At 37.8% G+C, this 10,503-nt stretch overlaps 1 protein-coding gene across 3 annotated transcripts; it reads right to left on the reverse strand.

Annotated features, from left to right (window-relative positions):
* Positions 1-4,602: 4,602 nt before the first annotated feature.
* LOC122033448 lies at positions 4,603-8,641 on the reverse strand. 3 transcript variants are annotated; one of them, XR_006126549.1, is made up of 3 exons: positions 8,597-8,641; positions 5,829-6,180; positions 4,603-4,795 (listed from the first exon to the last, which is right to left on the reverse strand). XR_006126549.1 is itself a non-coding variant. In XM_042592468.1 (2 exons), the coding sequence occupies exons 1-2, from the start codon at positions 6,177-6,179 to the stop codon at positions 4,775-4,777; spliced, it is 372 nt and encodes a 123-aa protein (XP_042448402.1). In that variant the 5' UTR covers positions 6,180-6,262; the 3' UTR covers positions 4,603-4,774. The 3 variants fall into 3 exon arrangements, 1 of the variants encoding a protein (XP_042448402.1); XR_006126550.1 differs by lacking the exons at positions 4,603-4,795; positions 8,597-8,641 and adding exons at positions 5,691-5,702; positions 7,290-8,245 and having other exon boundaries at positions 5,829-7,209; XM_042592468.1 differs by lacking the exon at positions 8,597-8,641 and having other exon boundaries at positions 5,829-6,262.
* Positions 8,642-10,503: the final 1,862 nt, after the last annotated feature.

Here is a 10,503-nt window from a genome sequence, read left to right on the forward strand (position 1 = left end):
GCTTCCCTTTTGAAAAAAGCTGCAGTCTTGTTTGACCTCTCTTGGATAAAAAACAATTTGTCTAGGTGAGCAATCAATTAATAACAAAATGAGAGTCCCCTATTTTGGCAACAAGGTCCCTTATTTTGGCAACAAGGTGGTGATTGATTTAATAGATCTTGGGTTAATTTTCAGCGGGTATAACATAGCTTACTGGATACCTCCTCTATGCAACGGCTACTGTGCTAGGACAAATATATATGATTTATCCCCTTTCAGAGAGGGTGAAACTGTTTTGAAGGAGCCGCTACCTTTTGTCCTTTACAGTCATGAGAGTTCAACATTATTTTGCTTGTGGTTCTTATCCCCAATGCAAGTGTTCATAAGAATAGAATGCCTCTTTTAGGCAATGGGGATTGTTCTTTAGCCTCACCCAAGAGATTCTTTCTAATTGCTTCATTCTGAATCTGAAATGTAGAGATCAAACTGCAAAGGATGGTCATAAGGAAGCCTTTGATTTGCAAGATCAGGAAATCCCCTAGTCGCAAGCAAGCAATCAGGAGATGAACATGATAGTTCCTTCAACCGCGAAGGACCGATTATGGTTGTTATAGTCTACATGACTCCGGACCACTTGATACCATAACCATTCCATAGCTTTTCAACAACATAGAGCATATTTATAGCATCTTCTTGCATTTGCTGAAAGAAAGGTTACCTCATGACCTAGTTTATAGGAGTTTGGCCCACATGCCAGATCAAACATGACCGAGTTAATCTCTTGATAAGAAGATTAATCTCCAAACTCATTTATTCCTTTGCATTGGTCTTTTCATGGTTGAAGGAGAGTTTTAATGTAATAGTAAAATTGTTGCCTTGTGATTTTAAAGTTACGGATTCGAATTGCTGAAACAATCTCATACAATGTAGGATAAAATTGCATGCAATAGACTCAATATGTCCCAATCTTTCTCCAGAATCCCTTCATTGGCAGGAAATTCATACAACGGACTGCTGTTTTATCCGCCTTTTCATGGTTCATTTGTCACATGCCTTGAGCCACTTGTAGGAGTGAATTATAAACCTTTGATCCACTTGAGGAGCTAGCTTTAGTTAGCCATTATAGAAGAAGAGATACTCTTCTACTTATCCTTATTTACTTGTTACTTGGAGGAGGTAATTGTTGTAGAATAACTCATGTTGTGGGGTGATAAGGATTGTAGATGTGAAATTCAAGGATAGGTACATACAAGGATTGACCTTTACTTGATTAGAACAAGTAGATGTGAGATGTCATAGAGACACTAGGCCATTCAAGAAAACCCCCTCGAACCTATACATCTGACTATGCTTTTCTTGGTTACTTGACGATTTGCCTGTGGTCTATTCATAAGTAGGATGACTATAAACGGATTAGCTCCTAAGCGCGTCGTCTTCATGATGCACAAGAATCTACCCACATCGCTGCCAGTGCACTGCATTAGCCACTTTGTACCGTCATCTCTTCGACAAACACTTGACAACAATGGATCACGAGTTCACCTGCACTAGGACATCCTCCTAGACACCAAAACACTACTTCCCTTCAAAAAAAATATATTGAGTAGAAAAGTATGGCTTCCTTCAACGCGCAAATTAAATATAAACATCTATCATACTTGAACATGTGATTCAATAATTAGTCTGTATGCCCTAATGTGGGCAACTCAATAATGTTGTTGTTATGATGCAGCTCTCAGAACAGGAAGGAAGCCCTTGGCTTTTGTAACCCTACAGTGGTTGCTCTTCATGCTTTTGACAATGAGTTATAATCTGCCATGGATTCAGGAGTGCCCATTAAGATATCCTGAGTTTCCACATTCCAATCCATGTTTAGTGCATGCATGGCAGTGACCAGAACCAGGTGTAGTATTTAATAATTCATAATGCAAATGTTTGTTCATGGCTGGTTCCATTATTCCAACAGTGGATGTCCATGATTAAAAGCAGTCTAATGAGTGATTGCAATAATTTGGTCTTGAATTAGGAAGATGTGTCAGTTCTTAAAATGTTGATTCAAACAGTGCAAGGTCAGAGTTGCTGTTTCAGGTACATCTGTATTTTCATCCAAAGAAACAGCAAAAATAAACAAACAGCATGAGCCACAGGTGAGTTGCCACTGCTCCATTGTCTATGATATTGATATCATAGATTTTAATGTTAGTAATGTCAGTGCTAAGTGGTTGCTTATGGACTTTCAAAATTAAACCATTAGCCCTATTTTACCTTGCTATCCTAAACCTCTCCCTTATCGAAACCGCATACGGCCTCTTCCATGTTAAGATTAATCCATCGAGTGTCTTGTTGATCCCTTTTCTCTAAACTCCTTTGGAAGGAACTATCTCCCTTGTGCCCGTGATTGTTTCTTGACTTAGTTCATCCATCTAGCTAGCTCTAGCAATTCTACAAATACAATCCACATCTAATAACTTTAATACAACAAGTATTAGATCACTTAATGAGGTTTAATTCTTAATAGTAATTGTTGTGTGCTGTTAATTCACGTATTAGCCCACCAAATGGAGATTTAATCCTTAAGTAAATGCACTTGAAAATTGATTCGATACAGCGACCAACAGCTTTGCCTAATGCAAATGTTAGCTCGAGGGCTGCCCAGAAGAATGTGTCATAGGCAAGGGCAACAACCACCTTAAAGCATACATCAATGCCACGGGTAGTAGTTGGACTCACATAAATGGCATACATTACCGCCCTTTAATTGGGACCCTGGTCCCTGGTTGCTCTCCATAAGTGTCACTAATCATTCATTATCCCAAAATTGTTCAAAGATCGGTAGTCTTGGTTCGATAGTATTTACCATAGTTTGTGTTCATCAACGTTTTTAACTATATAAAGAAGACCATTGGACGACTATAAACGATCTGTAGATGATGTGTGTGGCAATTCATGGACTCAGTGGAGCACAAATAAGATCCTCGTGTGCTTGACAAGTTTAACCTACGGTAAGAAAGATCGTTCAACCGGTACAATAGGTATTTGAGACTTGATGAGGCTAACAAAACTAGTTTTACAAATCGACACCCACTTCGGTACAATCTATCCGTGTCCATATTTCTTAGGTTCATTTAGGAGTATAGTCGAGTCGAGCCGAGCCGAACTTTTGAATGTTTGAGTTTGACTCATTTATAATCGAGTCGAGCTCGAACTTTATTTAACGAATATATTCATGACTAATGAGCTTATTCGAGCTTTTATCGAGCCTAAACCAGCTTAATAAATATAAATTATAAATTTAGATATTTATTAAAAACTAAATTATATATTTAGAGAAAATTATAATATTCTTATTAAAATTTATAATTTTATTTTAATAAATAAATTTAATATATTTGTTTATGTTTTTCATAAGTAGAGTGTAAAATCTATAAATTCAATATCAAAACTATTATTTTTTATTTAAAAGTTTATTCATGAATTTACTAACGAACATGTTCACGAAATAACGAGCAAAGTATTGTGAATCTTGAGCTTGATTTGTTTATCTTAACGAGCCTCATTAAACGAGCTCAAACGAGCTTTTATCGAATCGAGTTTCGAATAGCTCATGAGCGACTTGGTTCATTTACACCTTTATGTTCATTTAATAATTTGGAAATAGATGTTAGGGCCTGCTTGGTTAGAACCACAGAATGGGAATGACATTGGGATTGATAAAGTGGAGAATGGGAATGGATATGATTGATAGAAGTGTGCTGTTTGGTTGGTATTAGGAAATCATTACCATTGTCATAGATGGTGTTTGGTTTGTTAATGAAAGAATCAATATATATGTTACCTATATTTTATTTACTTTTCAACATGAAATGTATATGTTACCTATACAAATTATTCATTAGATGAAATACATATTTTCGAAATAATTATTTTCGAACATTATGCACGTCGACAACTTCTATCATAACCTCAAAAATGACACCAGTTTCAAAACCTAGAGCATACAAAGATCATATCATAACCTCAAAATAAGAACAACAGCACTGCATTTGAAATGAAACGCCTAGCGTCAAAAAAATCAAAGTTTGAGAATCGAACTTCATAAGGAATGTCATCGGCACTTGAAGTTATGCGACTCATATGCTGGATTTTGTCTAAAATAGACCTTCTGAGATCAACTGAAGTTGCTGAATCCAAAAGATCAACGTCTGTATCAGTTGATTGTGGTGTGTTGCAATTTCCCACCAAACCAACCTGCAGCTTTCCGACTGAAAGCAAGCACATTGTAGACGAAATATGGTCTTAGCTCTCAATCTCAATGTTCATGGGAGTAGTAAACATATATATATACAAAGGAGTTCAAAGTGAGAAAAAATGATAAATTTTGTAGCACCTGAACTCGCATTGAGGCTCCCAATTGAGCAACTGTCATTTGAAAATGAAGCCTCCAGAATAGATATTGGGCTAAGCTGACTACTTTCCATTTCAAGAATTGAAGCAGGACGAGTTTTAACGTTGTCCTAATGGAAAATGAAATCAAATGTCAGATATAAAACTAGATGAAGTAGGATATTAAACTAGATGAAAATGAAAATGCAATGCCATAAGGACATTGCATTTCATCTGTTTTTGTGAAGTAGGAAAACTAGATGAGCCTAAGGAGGAAGACATGACATTTTTCTTGGAGCAGGCGCTAATCTGTTTATGTTCATTCTGTCCAGATATAAAAGCAGCTCCCAGATCTTGGAGACAAGGAAAAGACATTGCAGCCCCAATCAATTACCAGCTCAGCAGAGCTCCCTCATTCTCTTTCCTGCACCATCTGAAAGCGAACAAACAACAACTTCCACACATAATATATGCCAACAATAACTTCATCAAAATAAAACAGAATCTAAATCAGCAAGTGCTAAAGTTACAGCATTGATACAAGTTTTGGTCTAGCTGATGCCTAAATATTACAAAATATTTTTACCGACATACAATATAACTAGGTTAACACAATATTGCATGCGTCTAACTACAATATTACAACTTCAAAAATACCGAATGCAATTCAAAATAACCTAGTTATTTAACATCAATAAAAAAAACATGAATCCACACATGTTTCATGGAATAGAAGATGGATAGATAAATCCAAGCACATAGGATCTTCGCAAATGGCTTGGCAATGCAAACATAACTTCAACCTTGGCAGGGTCATTGTCACAAATTTCAGCAGCCCTACCAACATCCATTGGAGATATGCCAATATTAAGTAGTTCAGCAATAACCTCGTGCATTTTTTCACCACCTATGGATTCTGGCTTGGACTCTGCAATCAAAGCATTTGTAATAGTACCATATTGTGTTGCCATTTGATCGCAAATGACCTCAAACTTATTAGTAAAGTTGTCCAATCTCGAGTCAATGGTTTGTTGGGGTGTTGCTGCTTTCTTTTTCTTGTAAAAACTTTCCCTTCTTGGTGAAAGTTTTTTTCTCTTTTTCGATCCATTGTTACATGACGAACTCGAAGGTGAGCCTTGTGATAGGATGTCCAAAACAGGTTCATCTTCATTGTCCGAGGAAGAACTCACATTCAAATTCTTTTGTCAATTAGCATCCATGCTTGCATCAACCACATCTTCAGCACTAAGTCCCGTGGCTCTGTCCTTTCCCCACACAATGTCCAGTTTGCGCAAATATGGAAATTTAAAATCCCTCAATCCAGCAGTATTAGGGTGAGTCTACACAAAAGAATACAAATAGAGGTACAAAATAAAAAATAATATTTTTGAAAATGTACTACCATTATGAGAAATAATCACTATAGTACTATCTTAAAAAATGATCGATGCATACAAAGCACTTACCAGACACCATTCATCGAACCATTGCTTTTCACAGTTAATCTTGTGCTCCACGTCATCCCACTGACACCCACTTTGCATACACATCTCAGAGAGGGGATTGTACTTGGTTTTAAGATATTTGATCTTGGATTCAATATGAGGAATAACTGCTTTATTGAAACTTGGAATCTTACCCAATACCATTTTGTGTATTTGAATCATATAACCATTTTTAAAACCAGTATCTACCTTCCATAAAGGATCGGAAGCCAGTTCTATGAGAGCGTCAACCAACACTTCCACCTCCTCATCCGTCCAATATTGTTTGTTTTTCCCTCTTCCACGTGCAATTGATGGAGTAATTGTAGTCATCCTAACAAAAAAGATGACAGTGTAAGAGGTATGAAATGAATATCATATTGGCATAAAAGAACTTTTTTAATCATTAGTAATAACTGATGGATAAATCTTATAATGTCGAGTATACATATAAAACAAAACACCACATAATATACCAATATATGAATCTTATAATGTCGAGTAGAACTGGTACCATTCAAATACATATATAAAATCAGAACACGCAATTGTTATAACATTCTTACAAAATAGAACTCAATCACTAACATTGCCACTAGGTCTAGTAGACCATGTGCTATACATATTGGTTGCCATATTATTTCTAAATGATGACCACTCATTACTTGGATTAATTTGCGTAATATACTCTACTTCTTCATTGTCACTTCCCCCATCAGATTCCTCTTCCTCATCTGCTATAAGTGACTCTTGTGGATCAAAGCTCATAAACTTGCGAATCAAATTATGCATAAGACAACATGCCATGATAATCCGAATTTGGGTTTGAATGGAGAAAAATGATGGTGATGCAAGAATCTTCCATCTCCCCTTTAACAACCCAAAACATCTTTCTATAACATTCCTAGCCTTGGAATGCTTCATGTTGAAGTATTCCTCTGGTGTCTCCGGTCGATGGCCATCAAATTCTTTTAGGTGATATCGTTGTCCTTGATATGGGACAAGAAATCCATTTGCATTGCAATATCCAGAGTCAACCAAGTAATAACAACCTTCATTGTTGAATATAAATGAAATTGTTAGTAACATTAAAAAATAAAAATAAAATTTATAGTATACATTACAACGCAAATGTACCTCGAGGGACCCTTAGACCATGCGGTCTTGATATCGCATCTCGAAGCACACGACCATCATGTGCTGATCCCTCCCAACCAGGTAATACATATATGAATTGCATGTTTGGGCAACAAACACCTAATACATTAGTTGAAATACACCCTTTTCTAGTGCGAAAACAAGGTTTATCTTCTGTAGGAGGTGTAACTTTAATTAATGTTCCATCTAACGCTCCTAAGCATCCCTACAAAGTTAACAATTATACGATTAACACTTATTATAAAAAAAACATGTATTAAAGTTGATGTTAGATGTAAAAAGTACCTGAAAACATTTCCACTTCTCATCTTGACAATCTTGAGTAATAGGTTCTGGCTTCTTGAGCAAAATAGGATATAATTTTAAAATTGCATTAAGAACTTGATGAAATTGCCGACTCACTGTTTCTGTACTACGGTAAAAAAGTAGGCTAATTGTTCTACTTTTTTTGTGATGAGCCAAGGTATATATGAACATTGCTACAACCTCCTCTATGGATGTGTTCTTAGTGGGTTTTAGTCCTCCAATGTTTGCTACCATATCACACAATATCCTAAAGGTTGCTCTATCCATGCGAAGTTGACTAATGCAAGCAGAATCACAATCCATTGTCAATCTACACATCCATCTCATTCGATTGACTCTTTTTTCTTCTTTTGTTTTGATATGACGAACATTATCTCGAAGGTATGAACAAATGAGTACATAATATAGAGCAAATAACAAGACCAGCATATTGTTGGTTGTTTGTTGAAGCAATAATAGTTTCTTTAGTTTTCGTCGTTGTTCGGTAATAGGAAGCCGAGCCATTTGATCTACATAAAAAAATCCAGCAAGTAATTGTAACTTCTGGATTGGAAGGTAGGGCAAGCATCATTAGTAACAAGCAAATTGGTTACCATTTTTAAAACAAGAAACAAATCATGGGCATCATATATTGCTAGCAAATCTCTCAAGGTGCATCTTCCCTATAAATCAAATAACCATGTGTTTCAAGTTCTGTTTTCCATATTCTTCTTCATAAGAAGAGCTACTAAAAATATTCTTCTTCATATCATATAAAGATCAAGATCGAAGACAAAGTTGCAATTGCCAAAAAAGATGACATGGAAGAACATTCATATGTGTGGAAAACAAATGCATTCTGAGCAGCATGTGTGGAACAACATTCATATCAGTAGCTGGTTAGTTGCATGCTCACATAATATTACAAAGAAAATAAACGACAAGGCAACTAGATAGAAAAGATTGAGAAAAAATAAAAATACCTAAAGATGACTTGAAAGAAGAACAAAAATCAGAACTTGGTGAGGAACATAGCAGAAAAAAAATCAAGGAAGAACTTGGTGAGGAAGATAGCAGAACTTGGTGAGGAAGATGACAAGGCAACTTGCTCAGTTTTGTGGGGGGAAAAAAAAATCAAGATCGCAGAACAAAAATTAGAACTTGGTGAGGAAGATGACAAGGCAACTTGCTCAGTTTTGTGGGGAACAAAAAATCAAGATCGTAGAACAAAAATCAGAACAAAATCAAGATCGCAAAAAAAAAAAGGGCAGAGCTATGGCGAGAACTTGGTGAGGAAGATAGCTCACCTGGCGAGGAACTGCGTCGAGGAGAGGGAAGAGTCACGGCGAGGTCACGGATAAGGAAGATTCGCGACGAGGTTGACGTCGAGGAAAAAACCTAACGTCAAGGAAAGGGAAGAGCTATGGCGAGAACTTGGTGAGGAATGCCAACGCGTCACGGAGAAGACTCGGATTCACGGTGAGGACAACGTCGAGGAGAGGGAAGAGTTGTGGCGAGAACTGGTCGGGACGAGCTGTGGCGATTTGGACGGGAGAAGAAAAGAAATAGGGCAGATGGAGGGAAAGCACGCGCGCTAAATCGGGATCAGGAATGAACAGTAGTGTTTTTTCATTCCCCCCAATTTGCTAGGGATTGGAGAAAACCCATAGACTAGTATATGAAATTTACTGTTTAGGAAACAAGCCCACTCACCAAACATACCAATTGATTCCCATACTCTTTCCTTTGGTTAACTCCCTCTAACCAAGCAGGCCCTTAGTTTCACTTGTTCGCCTCCTTTCGAGTTGTCCTATCAATTTCCAACAAACCAAGATCAAGTACCTTTTTGTATTATCATGTGATACAGTGAGTAAGGTGGGACCCCCGAAGTTGGATTCAACGTCAAGAAAGTCGACTGATGTGACAGTCAAAGTCAAGAAGGGGTCAACTCTCGGGTCGTATTGATGCCATACCGAAATAAGTCCAGTGTCACCGCTGAGTGCTTTGGCCGATCGAACCAAAATGTCGATTGGACATGCTAGGCACATCGCTCGACTGGATCGAACTCTATATTTAAGTATAGCGGCTAAGTACAAGATGAACGCCCCGTATAAAGTCCGACCAGATTGTTCGAACGAATTCTGAATTATGAACATAAATCTGATCGGCTCAAAGGCCGGTCAGACTTAGGAGCTCAGCTCCCCTCTTCTCTAAATGCAAAGCTCTCAATTTACATTTGTCAGACCCTAGCGCCCGTCAGACTTATGGGGCTCAGCTTCTCACTGCTCCAAATATAAGGCTCTTAACTTACATCCACTCGGTCCTAGAGCCGGTCGGACCTCCAGAGCTCAGCTTCCTACTCATAGGCATGACCCTCAGCTTAATCTGCTTGGCCCCATCGCCGGTTGGACATTCGGGGCCCAGTTTTCCACATGAGCATGACTCCTAGTCTATAATCGGTCGGCCCAGAGCCAATCGAACTCTCTCTCTACGAGACAACATTATCTGAGAATCATAACAACATATCAGGGAATATGCCATTATTCTGACATATGCCTGTAGTGGAGCCTTCCTCTACTTATAGGAAGGCTATTGTACATACTCCATCACCCGACATACTCAGACATTAGATATTCTCGGCCAACTCATTAATGCGGAGATTATGAGAAACTGTATAAAAAGGGGTCTTCTTTGTAGGATAGGTATACACAAGAATGCATACGTATCTGCACACTCACGTATTTATACTATTGTTCTATTATTCATCATCTTCTCCATTTCACTCTGCTATTGTTCTGACTTAAGCGTCGGAGTGTCTGTGCCAGAGACCTCTTCCCTGATTCTCGCTCTAACATTCCCATTGGCTCTGTCTGTGGTGTGCACAGGTCTGTAGCTCGTTGCTCCAAGATCGTTTAACGCTATTTTCTTTCAGCTCAGAGTCTTCTTCCAATCAACATACAATCTACCTCAACGCCACCTCTAGCCAGTACACTATCTCTCCGGCTTTAAGACAAAATTATCATGCAACGGTTAATTTCTACGAGAAAACAGATGATACATGTTCGAGCATCAACAGACAACTGCAGGTGAGTTGCTCGAGTAAATCAGATGTACTATGTTTAATTTAAGATATGACAAATACATCGACTCGTCACGATGAGAGGTTCCTTAATTGCATCTAATAATCTTATTTTGTACGAATGGAATCCGCGAC

The sequence above is a fragment of the Zingiber officinale genome, chromosome 11B, assembly GCF_018446385.1.
Source record: "Zingiber officinale cultivar Zhangliang chromosome 11B, Zo_v1.1, whole genome shotgun sequence".
NCBI lineage: Eukaryota > Viridiplantae > Streptophyta > Magnoliopsida > Zingiberales > Zingiberaceae > Zingiber > Zingiber officinale.

Bases quoted from the DNA above. Each gene is read 5' to 3' on its own strand.
- LOC122033448 (XM_042592468.1), bottom strand. From the start codon at position 6,179: ATGACTACAATTACTCCATCAATTGCACGTGGAAGAGGGAAAAACAAA. The intron at 4,796-5,828 runs GTAAGTGCTTTG...GTTCGCTTTCAG, and splicing joins GGTTCGATGAATGGTGTCTG to ATGGTGCAGGAAAGAGAATG.